The sequence below is a fragment of the Primulina tabacum genome, chromosome 7, assembly GCF_025594145.1.
Source record: "Primulina tabacum isolate GXHZ01 chromosome 7, ASM2559414v2, whole genome shotgun sequence".
NCBI lineage: Eukaryota > Viridiplantae > Streptophyta > Magnoliopsida > Lamiales > Gesneriaceae > Primulina > Primulina tabacum.
The window spans coordinates 29,381,445-29,405,769 of NC_134556.1; the positions used below are offsets into that span (position 1 = coordinate 29,381,445).

The 24,325-nt window shown below is 36.8% G+C and overlaps 1 protein-coding gene across 1 annotated transcript; it reads left to right on the forward strand.

The window, feature by feature from the left end:
* The first annotated feature begins 1,236 nt into the window (after positions 1-1,236).
* On the forward strand, positions 1,237-5,290 carry LOC142550661 (uncharacterized). Its single transcript, XM_075659738.1, has 3 exons — positions 1,237-2,605; positions 3,841-4,343; positions 4,475-5,290. Exons 1-3 carry the CDS (start codon positions 1,237-1,239, stop codon positions 5,288-5,290), a joined length of 2,688 nt encoding a protein of 895 aa, XP_075515853.1.
* The last annotated feature ends 19,035 nt before the right edge of the window (positions 5,291-24,325 follow it).

Genomic DNA, 24,325 nt, shown 5'->3' on the forward strand with positions numbered 1-24,325 from the left:
TTGTGCTATGCAATGAAAGGCCATACATGACCTTGTTGTTTGAAATGGGTTGCAAGAAATTCCAGTTGTTGCTTCTATATTTTCGTTATCCTCAAAGCTACTACCCTAACACTGCTTTAATTTAAATTTGTCTTGTGCCGGGCCATTTGGTCTTTTTAGTATGACCTCGGCGTTTTCAGAATTGAAGCATATATGGAAGCTCATGATCTGTGAGAAGTTGTTGAACAAGATTATGAAATTTCAGATCTGTTTGACAATCTAACGGTTTCACAAATAAAAAAATCTAAAGGACAAGAAGCAAAGAAAATCAAAAGAAAAAACCATCATGTTCACAACAATCTTAAACTTTTTCTTTAGCAGAATTATGATATTTGACACATCCAAGGAAATCTAGGATTTTTGAAGAAAAAACACAAAGGAAGGATAAGGATTAAAGTGATGCAGTTATTGAATTTGATTCGAGAATTTTAGAGGCATTGGAAACGATCAAGGAACATTATGACAAACTTCTCAGTATTTTCAACAAAATCAGACTTCTAAGTACATATTTTTCTGAATCTAGAATTGTTTAAAAGATCATTGTCACGATTTTGGAAAAGTTTGAAGCCACACTTTCCTCTTTGTAAAATTCAAAAGCTAGGTCAAATATTACCTTGCCAGAATTGTTGAATGCACTGCAAGCACAATAACAAAGGAGGCATATGTGGCAAGAAGCATTAACAAAGGGTTCTCTCAAACCAAATCACGTAAAAATTTATAGGACAAGAACAACAAAAATATGACAGAAATCAAGTCTTTCCACCTTGCTCCTAATGCATTTAAGTGTTGGTGGAGTCCTGAAGCAAGATGTCGCAAGTGTGGCCAGTTAGAGCATGTGGAGAGAATATGCAAGACTCAATAACAAGGTGAAACAAAAGTTGCTGAAAATCAACATCAAGAGGAGGAGTTGTTTGTGGCATCATGCCTTTCTATTAAAGGAATGATTTGGATGCAATAATATCCCGGATCTCATTCTTGTATATATGTAAATAAATCATGTTAGAATCAATTTTCTCTTATGCAAATCAATTAGGATCAATAGCATAAATTCTTTGTAATAGTTATATATATATCCTTGTAACTCTCGGTAAATGTACATTTTTTTCTCTTCACAACCAAAGATTTTATCTCCTATCCCTTTTATTTTCTTTCATGGTATCAGAGCATTATTGGTTCTGAGAAATTATTCTCGCTGCAATGGGAGATGAAGGCAAGAAATCGGAGACCGGAACAAACCAATCGGATCCACTAATCTTACAACAATCTGATCATCCCGGTTTGGTTCTTGTCTCCAAATTATTCGATGGGAGCAACTACGGGCAGTGGAGTCGTGCAATGCGCATAGCCTTGAGTGCTAAAAACAAAATTGGAATCATCAATGGGACAATCAAAGCACCGGAGGCTGAAGACGACAAGTTTCCGGCATTTGAACGTTGCAATCATATGGTATTATCGTGGATTCTCAATGCCGTTCATCCCGATATTGCCGAAAGCATCATTTATGCTGAATCTGCACTTGATGTTTGGAATGATTTATATGACAGATTCTCACAAGGAAATGATGCTCGTGTCTTTGAGATTCGCCGCGAGATAGTGGAACACCGACAAGGACACCAATCTGTATCAATTTACTACACCAAATTGAAGGCTCTATGGGATGAGTTGGGCTCCTATCATGATCCAATTGCTTGCCATTGCGGAGGTGTCAAAGGAATTCTCGAAAGAGAAGAGAAAGAAAAAGTCATGCAATTTCTCATGGGATTAAATGATTCTTTTTCCACCGTCCGTGGTTCAATACTTTTGATGAATCCTCTACCTGACACCCGCAAAGTTCATGCTCTTATATTGCAGCACGAGAGACAAAACGAAAATGCTGCCAATCGAGATACTACTGGATATAATGCAAATTTTGCTCAACAAAAGATGCAAATTCAGGGTCGGCAACTAAAAGAAACTGAGTCTTATCGATCGACTGCTGGCGACAAACGACTGAAATGCTCTCATTGTGAATTAGACGGGCATACTGTTGATCGATGTTTTTATATTCATGAGTTTCCACCTGGACACCGATATCATGGCAAAAATGTCAAACCAAAGGGAAAGAAAAACATGAAGCCCCCAAGCATTTCCAACGTGGAAGCCAAACAATTCACTGCTAAGGAATATGATCAAATTATGATGCTCCTTCGCAAAGAAAATGGTAACAACGAACCCCTTATCAACACTTCAGGTAACAACTCTATTTCCAGTCATAATGTGTGGATTCTAGACAGCGGTGCCTCCGATCATGTATCAAAAAATCGGCCTGGTGGAAATGAATCGGTCGCTAAATATCCCACTGTGCAACTACCAAATGGAGGATATGCACAAATCAAATCTGTTGGAACCATGAATTTATGCAATGATATGAGTGTTGATGATGTACTTTATGTCCCGAATTTCAAAGTTAACTTACTTTCCATTAGCAAACTCACACGAGCTTTAAATTGTAGTGTGACATTTTATCCTGATTTTTGCGTGTTGCAGGATTCAACTACGAAGAAGATGATTGGGCTGGGCAGGCAGAGTAATGGGCTCTATTATCTTATCCAAAATCGAAGTCCACACTTGTCAAACACAGTCCATTTCGTACCTGACCTCTGGCATAGGAGACTTGGGCACCCTTCTACCACTCCACTACAGTTATTATCTCAAACTATTCCAGAAATTTCTTTTGATTTTAATAATATTTGTGATGTTTGTCATCTAGCAAAACAATCACGTCTACCATTTTCAACTAGTAATATTTCTAGCCATGAGCCTTTTGATTTGATACATTGCGACATTTGGGGGCCACATAAGATTTATTCTTATTCTGGAGCACATTATTTTTTAACTATTGTGGATGACTTTTCTCGATACACTTGGGTTCATCTCATGCGTCATAAATCTGAAACCCAATCCCTCATTAAAAATTTCTTTACTTGGGTCAAAACTCAATACAATCGTTCGATTAAAAACATAAGGTCTGACAATGGACTAGAATTCCTTTCCTTAGCACCATTTTTCAATGAGTGTGGCACAAACTTTCATCGATCTTGTATCTACACACCCCAACAAAACGGGGTAGTGGAACGCAAGCATCGTCATCTTTTAAATGTTGCTCGTGCTTTACGCTTTCAAGCAAATCTTCCTTTAAAATTTTGGGGGGAACATGTGAAGACGGCTTGCTATATCTCATTAATCGTTTTCCTACACCACTTTTATCCAACAAAACACCCTATGAGCGATTACACAATAAGATTCCCCTTTACTCACACTTGCGTACATATGGCTGCCTATGTTTTGCCACAAATATCCATCCTACTCACAAATTTGCTGCCCGATCACAACGATGTGTTTTTCTTGGGTACCCATCAGGGAAAAAAGGATATCTTGTTTATGATTTCACAGAAAGAAAATTACTCACCTCACGAGATGTTGTTTTTCATGAAAATATTTTTCCATACTCCACCATGCATAATAATGATCAAGACAACACATTAGTTTTGCCCAAACCAATAGAAATAGATGAAGAGGTCATCTCCACTACTTCACCCACATAAAACAACTGGATTGCTCCCAATAACCCCACTAATTTTGAACCGCAATCAACCGCAACAAATCATTCTGAACAACCTGATCAACCACATCTTGAAGCAACATCTGTAGTGGCCAAAACTCGAACATTCCCTGAGACAACACTTCGACAATCCACTCGTCAAAAACGTGTACCATCTCACCTCCTAGATTATCATATCAACCATACTCTTCCTGCTACAGACTCATCTCTTCCAGTTGGATCTAGCACCAAACATCCAATATCCAGGTATTTGTCCTACTCCAATATTTCTCGGGCTCACCGTTCCTTTATCCATGTTGTTTCACGTGTGTTAGAACCAGAAACATATGAGCAAGCATGCAAGGATCCAAAATGGATTGAGGCGATGAAGGCTGAACTTTCAGCACTAGAGGCAAATAAGACTTGGTCTCTCGTCCCTCTTCCCTCAGGGTGTCGTCCCATTGGATGTAAATGGGTGTTCAAGATCAAATATAACTCTAATGGGACTATCGAGCGTTACAAAGCCCGCCTTGTTGCCAAAGGATTCACCAACGAGAAGGCATTGATTATCATGAAACCTTTGCCCCCGTCGCAAAACCCACCACATTTCGTTGTCTTCTTGCTCTTGCCTCTATTCATGGTTGGGAACTTCACCAAATGGATGTTCAAAATGCCTTTTTACATGGAAATCTCACCGAGGAAGTATATATGCACCTTCCTCCAGGTTTTCGTCGACAGGGGGAGTCACTTGTATGTCGACTTCATAAATCTTTATATGGATTAAAACAAGCCTCCCGATCATGGTTTCATAAGTTCCTGTCTGCCATCACAAATTTTGGTTTCCAACAATCGCAGGCTGATCATTCTCTTTTCACCAAGGTGTGTGGAAACTCATTCACAACCATTTTATTATATGTTGATGATATGATCATAACAGGGAATAGTCTAGAGAGCATAAACAATGTGAAAGTTTTTCTTGCATCATGTTTCAAGCTTAAAGACCTTGGATTGCTAAAATATTTTCTCGGGGTTGAAATAGCTCGTTCTAAGATGGGAATTTCGATCAATCAACGCAAGTACACTTTAGATATTCTTCAAGAAGCAGGGTTACTTGGTGCAAAACCAGCAAAATTTCCTATGGAACAATCCTTGAAACTCACATTTACCGAGGGCGATATACTCAAAAACCCGACACATTATCGACGACTAGTTGGGAAGTTGATCTACTTAACAATCACAAGGCCAGAAATTTCTTTTGCATTTAATACACTTAGCCAATTTATGCAACAGCCTAGGCAGCCTCATCTTGATGCAGTTCATCGTTTACTCCGATTCTTGAAGAATTCACTTGGACAAGGACTATTATTTCCTTCTAAAAATGATTTGAATTTGGTTGGTTTTTGTGATGCGGATTGGGCTGGAGATACCACTACACGTCGATCAGTGACTGGATATTGTGTCTTTCTTGGAAAAGCTATTATTTCTTGGAAAAGCAAAAAGCAAGCAACTGTATCTATATCCTCAGCTGAAGCAGAGTATAGATCTATGGCATCAACTGCTTGTGAAATAACTTGGCTAAAGCACTTATTACGGGATTTGCATATTGTTCATCCCCCACCAGTGACGCTATACTGCGACAATATGTCAAGCAGCCATGCACATTGCTGCTAATCCAGTTTGTCACGAACGAACAAAACACATCGAGGTTGACTGTCACATCATTCGTGAACGTATCAACACAGGAGAGATCAAAACAGCCTACATTTCAAGTGAGCATCAGGTTGCAGATATATTTACCAAAGCGTTGGGTCAGACCTCGTTTCACACGCTTGTTCACAAGTTGGGAGTTCTTGACATTCACGCTCCAACTTGAGGGTGAGTATTAAAAGAATGATTTGGATGCAATAATATCCCGGATCTCATTCTTGTATTTATGTAAATAAATCATGTTAGAATCAATTTTCTCTTATGCAAATCAATTAGGATCAATAGCATAAATTCTTTGTAATAGTTATATATATATCTTTGTAACTCTCGGTAAATGTACATTTTTTTCTCTTCACAACCAAAGATTTTATCTCATATCCCTTTTATTTTCTTTCACTTTCCATGAATAACTCCTCAAAAAGTTTTCTTATAGAGACTTATAATCGAGATCTATTTAAAGAACTTAACAAGACAACAATTTCTAAAGTCAGGATTGGAGACAGACAATACATTGAAGTAAAATGCAGAGGAACTATAGCAATCGAATGGAACTTAGGTTTGAAATTAATTTATGATGTTTCATATGTCCCTGAACTTGATCAAAATCTTTTGAGTGTTACTCATTTGTTGGAAAAATGATAAAGGTATTCTTTTAAGACAAAAGATGTGAGATAAAATAGGCAAAAAGCATAGAAATATTTAAAGTAAAAATGCAAGGCAAGAGTTTTGTCTTAGATTTAATGGAGGAACATATTGATTTGGTGAAAAGTTCAGTTAAATTGAAGGAGGGGATCCATAAATATTTTGTCTATGAATATGGGAAACAAACGAGTCATTCCTTTTAACAAATCAAGATCTGGACGCCTAAACAGAAACTACAAGTGATCCATGCAAATGTAGGAGGACGAAAGAAAGCAACATACACTCATCAACAAAATAGTGTTATGGATGCATCGTGCTAGTGAAATACATCTTCAAATAGAAAAAAATAATTCTTAAATATGTTAAGGCGCAAATTTATTTGTGGTCAACCAGAACAAACCTCCCGATATCATCATCAATATACCACGAACGAAGAAAATCAAGGCTTTGATGGCTTATACATTAGAAAAGAAGATGAAATATGCAGCTTCAGAGCAAGGAGGAGTGTTGATTTGGATGACTCAAAGAACTTATTTAAGTTTATCTATTGTTATTTTATGATTATAATAATATCATTATTATATCTTTTAGAATTCTAGTTGTAATAGGACTCTATCTTAGTTATGTATGTCACATAAATAATCAATTGGTTTGCTTAATAAAATAATATTCGTTGCATTCTCAAATTGTACTTCTCTTGTTATTCTTTTATTTTGCTTCCCAAATATCCAACTGGTTTGTTGTATATTTTTTAAGGGTTATCGAAGTTTGTCATTTAACCAGAATCTTAAAGCTATTGCTCTCAAGAATTTTCATTCTTGAGTGTCCAATTTAATGAACTTGTATCGAGACTTTAAACAATAATTCATATTTAGCCCGAAAAAGGTTTTCCTTAAAATAGAGAGTGTATTTGTGTTTTAAGATTTGGACAGTTTTCCTTGTATTAGTATGAAGTTTCCTGTCTAATGGTAATTGGTAAAGCAATGAAGAAATAAATTATATGGTAGAAGGATAGATAATCAAAAAAAAAAAAAGAAAAAGAAATGAGTTCCTTCAAGACACGGTTTCGAAAAGGGCACAAGGGCAGGGTGGGAAGCTCCATTTCATATGTAATATGCCGCAGTCGCATGTGATGTAGGACGTGTGATTACTTGATAGAGGTAAAGAAACTTGTCCATTTACTCTTCTGTCCTGTAATGTATGAACCTTTGGAAAAGGGAACTTTCCTTTTTTCTCTCGAAACAAAATTTCTGGAACTTAATCGCTCCGTTAATTTTTGGAACAAAATACAGAGGATAACATTCTAATAGTTTCTCCTAGATAAAGCAAACACAAACATACATAAACTATAAGTTTGTGTTTGCGCAATATTTGATTATTTGCGGGCGTGTCAAGGGCGAAGTTGCACCAACTTGTATGAAAAACAATAAAATCTAAATTCTAAATATTCAAGCGACGTGAATTCTAAATTCGACCGTCGGTTCTAATTTCCTAAAACAAATGCAATGCCAAAATGAAGAAAACTATTGGAAATTAATGGAAATAAATTCTTAACACAATTTTGAATTTACTAAAACTGTAGGAATTCATCAAAACATGAAAAAATATACTAAATTATTGTTGAAGCCTAAAAAGAGAAGAACTAAAATGCTAGAACAATTGCTGGAAAGCTTGAAAACTAATGCTTGATGACTGAAAATTAAACTAATGCTTGAAGACTGAAAATTAGCAGAGAGCTTTTTGCATATTTTTTGTGTGTAGAGTTGTGTGTAGAGTTCTCTTCGGTTTGCCGATGTCCTCTTTTTCTTTCTGACAACCGTGCGGTTCCTCCACTCTCCCATGAGCCCATGATCTTTCCCACTACTTTCTCACGATCTGTTCCTGTCTTCCCACGGTCTTTTCACTACAAAAAAAATGCCATACGACAACGGTTTTTAACCGTTGTCGTAGCCATTTTAAAACTGTTGTTAAAGCCAGTGTTGTTAAATGGTTCGCTCAAAGACAACGGTTTTTCACCGTTGTCGTAGCTACAATTTGCGACGGTTTTCACGAAAAACCGTTGTCATAGCTACAATTTGCGACGATTTTGACAGCCGTCGCAACTTATATTTGCGATGGAAAGCATATAACAACCGTCGCTAATTAGCGACTGTTTGTTACACTGTTGCTAAATTTAGCGACGGTTTACTAATACTCGTCGCTGAATGTAGCGACGGTATTCATGTGCAAAACCGTCTCTATTTAGCGACGGTTTATACATGAATTCCGTCGCTAATATTTTAGTTAAAATAAAAAAAATTTAAGAATTTAATAAATCTGTATTTTGAATTGGTTCAATCGTGTAAGAGATAAAAAAATTTAAGTGTCGTGAGGTGATAAAATCGTGTAAGAGATAAAAATTTTAATTGTTTTGAAGTGGTAAAAAAATCGTGTAAGAGATAAAAATTTTAAGTGTTGTGAAGTGGTAAAATCGTGTAAGAGATAAAAATTTTAAGTGTTGTGAAGTTGTAAAATCGTGTAAGTGAGAAAAATTTTAAGTGTTGTGAAGTGAAGTGGAAGAAAATGGAGCGAATTTGCAGGTATTTATAGAGAGTGGTGGAGGAAAATGGAGGGAAGTATAGGCGGGATCGAATTTTTGAATTTGCGACGGTTTTCTGACAACCGTCGCAAATATTAGCAACGGTTTATTCTAAACCGTCGTTAATGACAATTTCAAATACATGATACTGTTGCTAACTTTAGCGACGGTTTATATAAAACTATCGCTAATTTGAAATTAGCGACGATATAGTTAAAACTGTCGCTAACATTAGCGACGATTTTAGAAAAATCGTCGCTAAATAACGTTGTGTTTTATTCTAAGCACACGCTAATCGACAACAATTTTCTAAAACCATTGTCAATTGTCCAAAAAAACACGCTAATAGACAACGGTTCACGAAACCGTTGTCATAAACGTTCAAAGACAACGGTTTTACAAAACCGTTGTTATTGACCCTAAAAACCGTTGTCTTTGACCCCCAAAAGACAACGATTTTTACAAAAACCGTTGTCTTTTGCTTAAAAAATGACCTACGACAACGGTTTTAACTAAAACCGTTGTTAAAAGTTTTTTAACAACGGTTTTAGTTAAAACCGTTGTCGTATGTGTGTTGTTGATTATGAAATTTCTTGTAGTGTTTCCATCCTCAGCGCTCTGTGATTGGTTGGACTTGATAGAAATTAGTCTACTACATTTGACGGGCCCATAATTTAATTGGGCTTGTAATTAAATTAGGCTTCTATAATTAATTATTTTTAGCCCAAACAATTGCCCCATGCAAGCATTGGCCCATTGGGCCAAAATGCTTGTATTTAAACCAGTTCCAACTTGTTTACTTGTAGCAGCCCGCAAGCATTTATCCCCTGAAGTTAGCCTGTACTATTGGGTTAAACGCTCAAGCCCAATTCAAGCCCAATTCACTGCTAGACTTTACGCTTCAGCCCCTTGTAATTCCCTCTTCTATGCGTAGGATTCAAACTCAGACTTTCCAGCTCCCCTTCTTCCTCCTTTTCGCCATTTTCGTTCACCATCCCCAGCTGCCCTTGGACGATCGCCGATTCTTGGAGCGTGCTCGCCTATCCTTCACAATCGTTTCCCATAAGTTGTGGTTACCGAGAATTTTACGATGGCTCAGGAACCATCTCTGGCGCGCCCATCTGAATCTAACACTGCGGGCGCCTCGCCTGTCTCAACCGTCGTCTCTGCTTCGCTGCTCGTCGCGTTCGTTGGCTCCGTTACCGACCCTAATCCGTCCCTTGTTGTCTCGGGGTTGTCGATGGGCTCTAAAATGGGCGCTTGTCAGTTTCCCTCGGCAAAGGCGAACGCCCCTCTCGGCTCGAGTCATCACTTGGCGGCCGCTATATCAACTTTAGACACTCTTCTAGGCGCCTCTGTTCGTCCCACGCAACTCATGCCCATGCCGACTTCGCCAGTTGCTGCGTCGGCTTCCGTGTATTTCTTGAGGCGACCGATTTCACTCTCCACGGCCATGGGTATTTTCCTCTTCCCGTTTCTTTAATTGTTACTCAGTGTTTCTTGGCTCCCCGAAAGTTGTTGATTCGCCTTGATTGAATTGAAATTTCCTTTTTCGCTTTGTATGACTTTGTATCCGAGAAACCAAAGGATGGGCGATCAGTTTATCTGTGTAGTTGGCATGTTTATTCTTAGCAGATAGCATGGATTGGCCATGCCTTGGCCTCAGTTCTCTGGTGTATCCGACACCTAAGCCTTAGTGTCGTTTGGGGCTCTTTGAACACAGGTAAATCTCAACTCTTACGTGCTCTTATGTGCTGTATCCACTCAAGACGATTCCCTCGTCCCGAGCATTTATGCATTGCACTTCAGTCGGGCCCCTTTCCCGCATACACGTATATGCATTTGCACTACAGGCGGACCCCTTTCCCGCATACACGTATATGCATTTGCACTTCAGTCGGACCCCTTTCCCGCATACACGTTTACTTGATGTTCTTGCATGTGGTGGCTCCGCTTCATTTTTGTTAACTGTTGGTTTGATTTGTGATTGTTGGATGAAAAGGATGTGGGATGAAAAGAAGTTGAATTTGATGTCGGATGTTGGTTGGGGGAGAAGTTTTTGTTGATTCTTATACTCCGATCCAAATAATCCCACTCATTTCAATAAACCAATATGTTGGCTTAAAACTCCCCGCTCGCAATTATTTCCTCCCCTGATTCCCTATCTAAACAAAATGAATCCAATATGATAAAAGTGGCCTACTGGCCAACTTTAATTTATCGTTTTCATTTTTGAATCATAACCAATAAATATTTACATTAGTGGCCCTAAGACCCACTTCAAATAAAATCTTACGACATGAGCTACACACATACAAAAATGGCTGGTTAGCCTATTTTTATACCAAATTCAACTTCTAGGTCCTCTTGGGTTTAGCATAGCGCCCTTGTTCTCTTCTGTTCTCCCTTTATTATTCGTTGTTCCGCTTGATGAGCTCAACTCCTCGCTCGGTGTGTTGCTTTATTGCCATATTCTAAGTGGCCTAAAGGCCTACTTCATGTGTCTGTCATTGCACATGCAAGCAACCAATTTATATAATAGCAGTACGGTCTACTTCACCATGATTTCTCTCGTACCATAAGAACATTAGAAATATCGACCGAATGAATATATAATTTGTGGCCATAAGGCCGACTCCCTAATGAAACAAAGTACCTCCAAAATGATGAAAGTGGCTTACTGTCCCACTTTTTCTGATCAATCTCATTGTTGAATCATAATCAACGGATATTCACCTCAGTGGCCTTAAGGCCTACCTCACATGACGTCTAGAAATAAAGAACTAAACATGTACAAAAATGGCCAATTAGTCTACTCTTATATCAAAACAAAACTTACATGCCCTTTAGAACTTTTTCCAGCCATGTCTCGGTGGCCTAAAATCCCATCCCATGTAGCTTCCTTTTGAGTTGCTCGAAGGATACGATGGACTCGGATTTTCATTATTCAAGCCAACACCAAAGTGTCCCCAGAGGCCAACTCCCCGCTGGATAAAAGTTCATCTGCTCTATTTACTCACTCCCTGAACAATCTAATAAAATCTTGTTTAATCTCTTCTTCCAGCAACTTACTCACATACATCACTTTTGGATCCTCGAGCTCCCCTAAGTTGATCTTTTCTATCGGGTCTTGTACCTCATATTGGCCATCTTCCATTTGATATGACGCCATTAATAACTCTTCAACTTGAAGCACGTCTTCCTCATACTCCTCTTCGAACTCATATTCATAAACCAGTTCCATCCCATGGGTATTCAACTGTTCTTCATTGCATACTCTATCCAGAACATGCTGCACACAGACTTTCCACATTGAGGTTACAGCCACCTATTTCTCTTTTTGGTTATATTCAATCATCGATCTCCTCGATCGTTTGCTGAATCATCGGTCTATATGGCCCGATGACAGTAGGTTTAAGTATCTGATTCGACACTGAACTTGGGGTTGAGGACTGCATGTAAACTGGACTCCTTTTTCTATCCTCTCTATGGACTTTGATGGGCCCGAAAATCCCCGCTATAATATATGGCCTCCACTGTGTTTTCATGAGCTTGGAAAGGCTGTGCATCGGCTTCCACAATCTCCACATCATTTCCTTTCCAAAATAAAAAGAACTGGTGTATTGAGAATGAGATGCACTGATTTGCATGGATCCAATCTCTACATAACAAGTCTTGGAAGTTGGCAGATAAGTTCACAAAGTAAAATGAGCACATAAATGACATACTCCCCACAGTAACATCAGCTAGGAGAACCCCAATGGTCTTGTTGGGTTCCCTTGTAAACCCAACAACATAAACTTCTGTGGGGATTAGGTCATCTTCACATTTGCCCAAAATTTTCAACATCCTCACTGACAAGATACTCACTGCCGAGCCATTGTCAATTAATACTTTGGACACTGGCTTGCCATTTACATGAACCTTGATGTATAAAGGCCTTATGTGCTTAGTCATAGTGGCTGATGGCTTTTCCAAAATAACCTGCTTGGGCTTGTTAAGGTGATTTTTTCTGATGATAACTCCTAAACCTCCTTCGGGGACTTTGCTGCCAACCTTCACCTCTTCAACTACTACTTTTGACATTAACTCACCGCGCGCTTCCTCGACAAGTTTAAACCTCTCAGGTAGTATCACCGCTCCTGTGGCACAATCCACAGTGATGTGAAGTTCCCCAATACAAAAATTGTTTGTTTTTCTTCTTTGATCATCCTTCTCACTTAACAAGCCATTGTCCACTAACTTATCCTCAGTAGCTGATCTTCCAAACTTGAACATACTCCCCACCTGATCTCCGGTGACTAGAATATCAATTGTGGGTTCATTTCTCAACTTAGAGGACTCTTCTCTTCTCGTAATATCTCTTTCTCTTAACAGTAGTCTATTATGAGTCCTAGTAAGTGGCCTAGAGAATTTTTTGTGTTGTGCCACTCTCCAAGACTCACTAAACTCGCATCTGGCAGGAATGACGGACCTAGGCTTTGTTCCCCTGTCCTCCATAACTTTTCTTTTACAACTTCATTCACACGCGGGTCTCTATCTTGGTCAGCTAACTTTTTCCTGATTTCCATCTTCGGCGACTCAGCTTCATATGTGTTTTCTCCTGTCCGAGTATCTCTGGTGCTGATGCTGTGAAGAATCCCCTCTAGACGATCGACTCTCAAGCACTCTCTCGAAGAAATGTTGGTCCCTCTGCCTATAGGCCGCGGATTCACCAACACCTCGGGAAAACGCTGCCGAACTGTTCTTACCCGATCAGTACTATTCCTTCCGTTAGCTTCAAATAGTTGACCCTTCGAGATCCAACATTTCTTAATTATTCGGTCTTTCACTACAAAGGATCAGCTTCTTTTCTCATTGAAAAGATCCTTCAAATCTGTCACATTCACATTAACAGAAGCTATTGGGGGAAAAGTATCATCATCCACTTCCATGGACTCTTGTTTGTCAGGGAACTTCAAGATTCCCTTATTAATTATGTCCTGCAAAATATTTTTGAAATCCCAACACAATTTAGTGGAATTATTATATGAGTCGTGATACTTACAATATTCTAGACTTTTCAGATCGTCCTTAGCAGGCATTTGATGATGGGTTGGAAAAGTGATTTTCTTTAACCATAAAATTAAATATATTGTCTGTCTTGGAAACATCGAATGTGTACTGCATGTCCTTGGGAGGTTGGGTAGTGCTCTTCCTCTCTGACTTTGTGGATTTTCTCTTGAGTAAAGGGACTATGCACGAGCCGTTCGATCGAATCTCGGCCAAGACAATCTCTTCTACCTCCTGGTAATAAGAGCTCACTGTTTTTTCTTCTTAGCCGACTCCTCTGTCAATAGTTCCTCGTACTCCCCAACCTTTGCTGCAAGTTCAAAAAAATCTCTGAATTCCATACCCTGGAACTTCTTTTGCAGCTCAAGTTCTATACCCTTTTGGGCTATTTTGACAAAATCAGTCTCTGGCAGAAACACATTGCACCTGTTCTTTGTTTTCTTGAACCTATCAATGAACATATCAGTTGTTTCTCCTTTCTTCTGAGACATTTTTGACAAGTCAGCGATGCACACCTCAGGCTCAGTTCGGTAAAATTGAGTAAGGAATTGCTTCTCCATATCTTGCCAACTTAAGATTGAGTTTCGGGGAAGTGCGGCATACCACGAAAATGTCATGCCATTAAGGGTATTTGTGAACAAACTAAACTTCAAACTAGTAAAATTTTCCAAGTTCGCCAGCTCCCCACACCTTATATTGAACCTAGCAATGTGCTCAAGGCTAGATTGACTATCTTCTCCAGAAAATAGGTTGAAATCTGGTACCTTGTATTCTCTGGGAATTGGATTGTTGACATCTATGTGGTTGTGGTATGGCTTGTGAAACTCTGGGCAGCTAATTTGTTTCAAGACCGGCCCATAAATTTCTTGCAAAGTTTCTCTCACCATCTCTGGATCAATCACGTGGATGTTCCGAGCTGGGAGTTGGTGATGGTAATAATTTGCCCCCCGAGCTTGAAACCCTGCATTTAAACCAACAATACCTCCTAGGAAGCCCCCATCTACTCCTTGATAATCCATGTGTGACATATCTTCATACGCCTCCGGTTGATACCGAGGATTTGTCACGCTGTACGCCTGAGTAACAGGTTGCTTCGAGCTCCCCACTCCATGAGCACGTGAATATGGCTGAGCTCTCTCTCCTAAGGTTTCTTCTCTCCTGTGAGGTGGTGTATACCTTCTTTCTGGCTGATTCGGGAGAGTGAACTCTAGACGGCGAGGATCGCCAGCCCTTGAGCTTTCTACTCCATGGTCAAATTCATGGACCTGGTTACTTCCTTGATCAGTCTCTTTAACAGTGGTATTTTGCTCCCCTCGGATAGACTGATTCGGCTTACTCAGTAGAGTCTTCAAACAGTCGGAAATTGCCTTAGATAATGCCTGTGAAATTTTCTCAATATTTATAGCAGTCAATTCTTCAATCACTCTGTTTGAAACTTGATTATACGTAGTCGGAACATGCAGATCAACTTCTTCGGCCTGTGGTTCAACAACAGGTTGCTCGGGTTGTTGAACCTGAGTTCCCTCTTGATTAGCCAAAGACACTCCGCTCTCCTGACTGACGTTTTCTTTCCTTCTTGGCGGCATAATGGGGTCCTACCAGGCGTGCCAAAAATTTTTTGCACAATTTTTGATTATTTGCGGGCGTGCCAGGTGCGAAGTTGCACCAACTTGTGTGAAAAACAATAAAATCTAACTTCTAAATATTCAAACAACGTGATTTCTATATTCGACCATCGGTTCTAATCTCATAAAACAAATGCAATTCCAAAATAAAGAAAACCATTGGAAATTGATGGAAATAAATTTCTAACACAATTTTGAATTTACGAAAACTATAGGAATTCATCAATACATGAAAAATATACTAAAGTATTGTTGAAGCCTAAAAAGAGAAGACCTAAAATGCTAGAACAATTGCTGGAAAGCTTGAAAACTAATGCATGAAGACTGAAAATTAGCAGAGAGCTTTTTTCAGATTTTTTGTGTCTAGAGTTGTGTGTAGAGTTCTGTTCTCTTTGCCGATGTCCTCTTTTTATTTCTGACAACTGTGCGGTTCCTCCACTCTCCCATGAGCCCATGATCTTTCCCACTACTTTCTCATTATCTTTTTCATCTTCACCGCTCTGTGATTGGTTGGACTTGATAGAAATTAGTCCGCTACATTTGACGGGCCCATAATTTAATTGGGCTTGTAAATTAAATTGGGCTTCCATAATTAATTATTTTTAGCCCAAACAGTTTGTAATCCACCTAAATTTTGAAATTCGATATTTGACCTGTGCATCGTGCGGACTCGACATAATAGAATGTGGTGAGTGTCACAATCACATGATTTATCAAAGAACAGGGCTATTAGCAGAACAAGTTAAGGTGGGTCAAGTTCTCAAGGAAGTCCAATTGTCGCTTGCCTTCTTGAAGGTCATAGTGGCAGGTAATCAAGTTATTATAATTAAAACAATGTCTAAATTATCGCAACATTAAATTTTTTTGCCTTGAAAAATAGTGAGACTGGAATGGCTGCTGGAGTACTGTTTTCTCGTACCCAAGACGCAGCAGAAGTTTTAAAAAACTTTGTTTTAACGTTCAAATCGTTCTTGGATGTCGTATCATTTAAACTATTCATATAGTGTTTAGATTTGATTTACTCTTGTATTTAAGAACGTTGGACACCAAACTAGTCCGAGATTAGCAGAGTTAGTCTTTTTTGTAAATCCCCATAAACTTTCTTCAACCATCTAATCAAGTCCACGACCAGAGACTTCGTTTCTCGAATAGATAACACTAGAAATCACACGAAATTTCTGTTGAGATTATCAATTGCCAGAAATTGTAGGATTCAAATGAGTCGGCGGTGGCGGCAGGGTGGTGTTGTGATGGCTCGGCCGTGAACCTTGGTGGTCAAGGTGGTGATCAAAATTCTCAAGTGGGAGAGAGAAACCAAAACTTGATTTTTCATTTTGTGTTAATTTGCGCATCAACTCTTTGATAACATGTATTTAATAAACACAATATTTCAGTCCCACCGGGATTCTGTATTTCCAATATTTAAAAACACTCATATGGTATTTTCACTCTTGAAAATACTATGCATAATTAATTCTTGACTCTTCTAAAATATTCAATGAGAATATTATACTTAGTAATCACTACTACAATTTTTTTATTTAATTAGTATATTCTAAATTCACTAAATAAATAATAGTGAAGTCGTTATAACCTCGATCGACTATTAGACAGAGTCGATATATCAATGGAACAAATCTCATTCATATAATGAAATATGAAATTTTCAAATTCAAAAATTTTCCACTGATCTTTTTTTGGTAGCTGACGATTTTGTAAACTACTTCACTAAAATAGACAGTTATACTCTCTTTTCTTAATTATCAGTTAAGCTATCATCCTTAACTTACAATAATAGAATCTACTCATAAATTCCTTTATAACCAATCTTTTTTATCTTCATCAAACTACAATCGCAAAATTCAACTCTTTGAATTCGACTATCTCAATGGAAACACGAAATCCAATGCTTGTGTGACTTTCAATAGTTCAGGAATACAGCTAGTCGTGGGTTCACAACTTCATATGATTCAGAACAACATTTGTTCTTATTCGTTCTTACTCTAATTAGTCTCATTCTTTTCATCAAGCCCTTGATCAAGAGCGTTAGAGCTCAAGTTTGATTGCACCCATTAGATCATAGTAAAAGCTTCTAGTATCATCGCTCCATGATCCCTTAGGTATCATTGATAGTGCCTGTAAGAACCAGTAAATTATGGTTAGTGTATAGTATGTTCCCTTCAACTCATATATCCCGATTAAATCTGCAACTACTGGTTCATCGAGAGTTGCAAATCAATTTGATTACGATGTGAAGTATCTTTGAGTCATAATAGTGACATGGTATGTGAAACTAAAGAAACAACTTTACAAAATGCACATGTCTTACTCTAGATTCCTTGCACTATTAACTCATCATATCACATAGGATATCTATCTTCATTGGTAACCGAGCGGTGAATCCTCAACTACAATACATTGGCTTCTATGTTTTTCAAAAACTAAATCTAACATCGCCACCTAATGACCCTCAATAGAGTTGGTAAATGGATCAAAATGCATGCTAGTACATAGAGCATCCATGTTGTCCCTGGTCAAAGGAGAAATGATGTACAATCATAATTGCGGACTATTTCACTTGATAACTGATAACCACTTGGACAGTCCAAGAAAGAGTTGTTCAGTTCATCATCAAATCATCATCCATCTGTATTATTGGACATCATGTAGCCTTTACAAATGACAGTGATGCTTACATAAAAAGTGATAGTCTCAAGCTTGAGGGACCTTTATATTTGTTTTAGGCAATTGAATCGACATAAAAAATGGTAGTCTCAAGCTTGAGCGACCTTTTATTTTTTTTAGGCGGTTGAATAGACAAAGAACATATTTAGAATATACAGTAAACTTCCTAATAAATTTCATGATACACTATACTCGTGGACCTCATTGTATTTATAGTATATTCAAGAACTTTATTTATGCAACTTACATCAGTATATAGATAAAGTAAATGACAAAATTGGATAAAATCATAAAATATTATTAAATTATATATTGTTTTTACATAAAAGTCAGTAAGGCCCAAACCACAAATTGGCTCGCTGGACATTTACTCTAACAATGGCATCGATAATTGACATTAAAAGAGAATTCTTGTATACAAAAATTGTAAGTGACTCTTCTATCATTGGAATATATTTTTTATTTTTAGACTTTTGGAGTATGTACCAGTTGGGCCTGCTGATATAAATCTGACTGGACATTACGTGATAAATTTTCGGAGGAGATTCAAACAGTTGTGTTGTTCTTTCATACAATATTGATGATGATTAAATGTGAATAATAAAGTATATTTGAACGATTGAAGAGTTGAATGAAACCTTTTATTAAGCGTGTCGAGAAACAAAGCATTTGAGTGCAAAATCACCCTGAAAGGCACTCAGGATGAGCCCAGTGGCCAGAAACATGCGCCCCAGCGCGCCAGGCCAAGGACAGTGCGCCCCAGCAGACCAAAATCCATGCCCCAGTGTGCCCCCTGAACACCAGCGTGCCCCAGCGAATGAAAATCCCTATCCCAACGTGCCTTTGTACGAGATCATCACGCCCAGCGCCTGAAAACACTCGCCCTAGTGCGCCGCAGTGTAGAATTCAACATGCAAACCATAACTTACGATTTTTGTAGTATTTTTTACCATTTTTATGTTTAAACAAGTTGTAAAAACATTATGAGGAGATAATTGATTATTATTGAATGAATGAATTTGTGAGTTTTTCTCTCAATAAGAAAGCTTCGGCTTTGTGCATGTTTTTGTGTGTTTCATCAAATCAAACTTATCAAAATTTAATATTTTGTGGTGTTTGTCGATTTTTCTTCACTCGAATTATCAAAGACAAGTTCTTTGAAAGTTCGTTCGAGTTCGATTGTTTATATGTGTTAGTTCTTATTAAATAACGTGATTTAGGGGTGGATACATGTTACTTGTTTTCAAATATTAAATATGAGGTGTTAAAGAAATATTGTTGTTCATAGAATCGACGGTGCGTCTGAGTCTAGTTCATATTTTCTTTTCTTGAGTTACAAATTCGCATCACCCGCTTCCATATTTAATATCTCATACAATTTTGGTTCTCCTCAAAGGGCTTCCACCAAAGGTGTTTCCCTTTATGGAAGAAAATGCAATAGATATGGTTCATCTATTTGATTTTTGCTAAGAAATGTTGTGATTGATATCATGTATCCATAGTGGGATTGAACACTAGTTGTGCTCAAATCTAGCCCTTGAAGTAACGTGTTTAAACTTCGGTTAAAACCAAAAAAGTAGTTCCAACCAAAAATTTCTATTTTTGTCACGGTTTTTTGGTTATTTGACCAGTTTTGGTTTTAAGTATATAAAAGTTTTGTTTTTGGTTAGTTTCTTGTTTTTTAGGAGAGAAATACCGAAAGTTCTAAATTCTCTATTTTTCATTGTATTATACAGCCAAACATGTCCTAATGCACAAGTTAAATAAACGAATACAGTTTTGAGAATCCATATATACATTCCACCTGCTTTCCTTATCTTTTTTTTCCATTTTTCAAAATTTCTCATCTTTCAATCAAGAACGAACCAAACGTCCTGCTTGCTCGGGAAAAAAAAGAAACAAAGAAATGGCTATGTTGTGCACATTTAGTTTAGTTTTTTATTTTTTTATTTCTAAATTTTTAAAATTTTGATTATTTTAAGGGGGGTGTATTCAATCTAAACTTTTAATGACTTTTATGGAATTTTAAAATCTAGAGGTATTCAATCTAAACTTTTAATGACTCTATATATGTTTAGTGGTATTCAACATGGATTTTGGTAGAGTTTTAAAAAATCATGTGGTATTCAAACTTGACTTTTTAAAACTCTCCAAAAGTCAAGAGGTATCCAAAAAATCCATAGATTTTCAAGGATTCTTATTTTATTATTCATGTACAAATCTTAAAGCCTTATGTACAATTGCAGAAAATCTAAAATATTCTTCCACCTATACCAAAGATTTTGATGGACTTTCTCTTCTGAAAAATACGCTATCTCTCTTCTATCTCAAGCCATCTCTAAGGTTCTTCACTCTCTCAAAAAAATTTCTTCTATTCAAATGTATGATTGGTCATTCTTGAATTTATTATATTGCCAATATTTATGTGTAAAAATAGATAAATTATTGTTTTTTTCTTGAATCATTATGATTATTGTATTTCATAAATTTTCTTTCATCTCATCAAAACGATGAATGATCCGACATGTGATGAATTGTGTTTTTTCTTGAATCATTATGATTATTGAAAAAACTTAGGAGTACTTCAGCATTCATATTATTCTTCCTTATGCTATACAGTAAATGATTTAAGAGCCATAGTTTTTTCTCAGTGTAAGATCTAATTTTAGAGTTGTATTTTCTTGATTGTCATTCCCAAATTAATTAAGATGGTCCTTTAATTGAACTTCTCTAAATAAAATTGAATCTTAGAATTTTTTTTCGATATAGAGAGGTAAAGAAGAAAATTAAATGATGAAAAGTGAAATGATATAAGTGCAATTATGTACATGGTAAATGTGAAAGTTGTAAACAGCTAAGTGTTTTTAATTATTTTTGTGATGTGGCTAGAAAGTGAAAAATTGATTTCGTAAACATTAGGAAGTGATGTTGGCTAATGCTAAAGTTTAAGTTAGAAAAGAAGTGAATGATATAATAGGATAATAAGACTTGGCTTGGAATAAGATAAAATTTTGAAGACATGGATACAGTTAATGAATATATTTTTTAGGCTTCTTGTACAAACTGATAGTATGTAATAAGAAATTTACCCACACTTAATCAAGATATACTTAATTTATACGTTCAAATACTTTATCTTATTTTTTAACATGATTAAATATGTGTTTCAATACAATTTAGATGAATTATTTTATGTGATTTCTTTAATATGAATAGCATAATTGAATTATTTATTTATTGTCTCAATTTTTTTCTTATTTCTCATAGTCGTCTCCAACAGTTTTTTATGCCATGTTAAGTCTGTATTTAATATTTATTAATGTCTTACTCGTAAAAGTAATATAGAAAACCCAATAGTCATTATGTGTACTTCACATGCATTTCAAGTGACTTTTCCTGGCATATTTAGGAGTACTGTAAGCTATTTTACATCCTGTTACCACATATTATACAGTGTTTCTTTGTTTGCTTCAATGAGTGTGGGAAGATAACGCCATTTTTCAGCTGTTAGGAATAGAAGAGTTACGAGCATAGTTATAGAGCGGACATTTGATATATTTAAATCACGGTTCAAAATATTCAAGATGACCCCTCCATTTCCATATACGACCCAAACAGAGCTTGTATTGGCTTGTGCCGGATTACACAATTTTCTTCGAAAGGAGTGTCGATGTGATGAATTTCAAATTGAACCAGATAATGAAGCTCAATTGTCTTCATCGGCACAAGTTTATGGAGATGACAACTTTGATCAGTTATTTGATACTCAAGAACAACAACGAGCAAGAGCTAATGCATGGAGGGATATCATAGCCAATAGAATGTGGAGCGATGTTGATCAAATTGTCAATAATGATTAGCTTTTTTTATGTAAAAGTCTAATTATTATTTTGATTTTTCATTTTAATAAAATTTTATTATGAACTTATAAAAATATTGTTCATTAATATGTTGAATTGACATAAAGAATTGACATTTTGATTTCAATAAATTGGATAGTTCATTTGTCGTTTTTCACAAATTAAATTTATTTAACCTTTAAATAAATTTAATTCATTTACATTTTCATAAATAAAAAAAATTTAAAATTGAATAGGTTATACATGTCCAATAATTATTTAAAAGAAATTAATAAAAAAATAAATCACAATTATAAAAGTTTACAAAAGTCTACAAAAATCTTGAACTGTGAAAAACTTCATAGAAAATCACTCATCTCAGAATTTTTTCAAGTCAATCATGCTTAACTTTGAAGTTTTTGATTTATGGACTCCGAAAATAATATTCGTCATGTTTTTATGACTATTACTTATAAAATATTTTTTATGACTCTCATTTAAGTGTGAGATCAGTACGTTCATGCTCCTAGTCACCAAGTCACTTGTGGGGTTCTAATATTTCATATATTAACCACCCATATTGTGGACCGTATACAACCCTATTATTTTTTACTTCGGGTTTCACACGTCCACCAGCTTCCGCTTGGTACTTTTCTGAAGTACACCTTACTAAGAGAGGTTATATTCATTGATTTTTCCTAAATACAAACATTGATCTTTTCAGTAGGCTTATGTCATCACTCATACGCACTCTGAAAAACTTCAAATAGGTCACCTATCAAAGAATTTCCCCAAGTCAAGCATACTTAACTTTGAAGTTTTTAAGTTATGAGCTTTCGAAAAAAGGATGCATTTTGTAAATATTAATAGTACCTTTCAAATCTTTGTGTGCCTCACATTATGTTGTTGGATCTTTTCATTCATGCTTTCAGACGTGCAGTCATTAGTGGGGTTCCATATTTATTAACCACTTATATTGTTGATCATGAATCACCTTGAGAATTGCGGACCATCTACCACCCTAGGATTTTCAGCTCCAGGTGTCACATTCCCACCAGTTTCCACTTGGTTCGACCCCAAAGAACACCGTACTATGAGAGGTTAGTCTTTGATACTATTTCGTAACACCCTAAATTCGACGCTATTCCTGACAGTAAAAACACAGGTCTTTCCAGCATGCTTATGTCATCACTTACACACACTCAAGGAAACATTACAAAGGGTCACCTATCCCAGAATTTCCCTATGTCAAACACACTTAACATTGAAATTTTTAAGTTAAAGGCTCCCAAAAAAAGATGCATCTTGTTGTTATTAATATTACCTATCAAATATTTGAATATGACTCACTATGTTGTAAGATCGATTCATTCATTCTTCTCGTTGCCTAGTCATTGGTGGGGTTTCCATCTCTTTCAGGTATTAACCACTCATATCGTAGTCCATGTACCTCCCTATGAACTGCATACAATGGACCACCCTAGGAGTTTCAGATATAGGGGTCACTTGCCCACCAACTTCCACTTATTTCATCCCCAAACCACATCGTACTAGGAGATGTTATAGTTTTTTTATACCATTTCGTAATGCCATAAATTTGATTCTTGTCCCCCATCGTACCAACAAGGGTGTTTACAGCGTTCTTGTTAGAACATTTCATGTTCGCAGTCTTGACTTTGATGTTAACAAAACTTGTGATTTTGTTTCTAATGAATTTACCTAAGTGTGCAGATGCTGAAAGTGATCAGGCTTCGAACTGATCAGTTACCGAGCCAAAACTGAAGCTATCGAGACGTTAACTGAAAGTTCCAACTGATTGCCCAAACTGAATCATTCTAACTGAAGTATCAAAGACCAGTTCAACTGATTGTTCAGTTGATAGGTGGTTTAGCATAAAATATTTAGAAGCCCGACCAGCTGATGAAGATTTCAACTGATGAGGAGCCCAACTGACCAGTTCAATTAAATCAGTGAAATCAGTTCAGCTGACGAGACAACTGATTTCACCAAACCGATTCAAGATCAATTCAACTGATCAATTCAGAGAATCAGTTAGGAATCGATCAGTTTGCAGAACACGACAAGTTTATCTAATGGAATCTCAATATTACAATAATGAACGTTGCAGCAGAGCTAAAAGCAAAAATGTTCCAGAATGGGTACAAGACAAATTTCGAGGAACAAATTCAAGCTGCAACGAATATATTTGATGAGTCTTGATGTACGGTCATCTCGCTGCTATAAATACAGACCAAGACCATAAATAACAAGTATGTGTGATGCTGAACGAGAGAAGATAGACAGATGAGTGTCTGATAATCAGAAAGAAAAAGAAGTGCACACTCAATTCATATCAGCTTACAAGAAGCAATTAGCTCAGATTTGAGGGAATACTTCAACGTGTTATCACCTTAGATTAGAAGCACAATTCCCACAGTGTGTGAGAATACTTTCGTGTTGTATTCAGATATCAGTTCTCTCTCACATGCACCACCACTCACATATACAAGGATTTAAGATTATATAATATCTGAGTGGGTCTTGCACAAAGGCAATAAACTTATGTATGTAGTCTTTG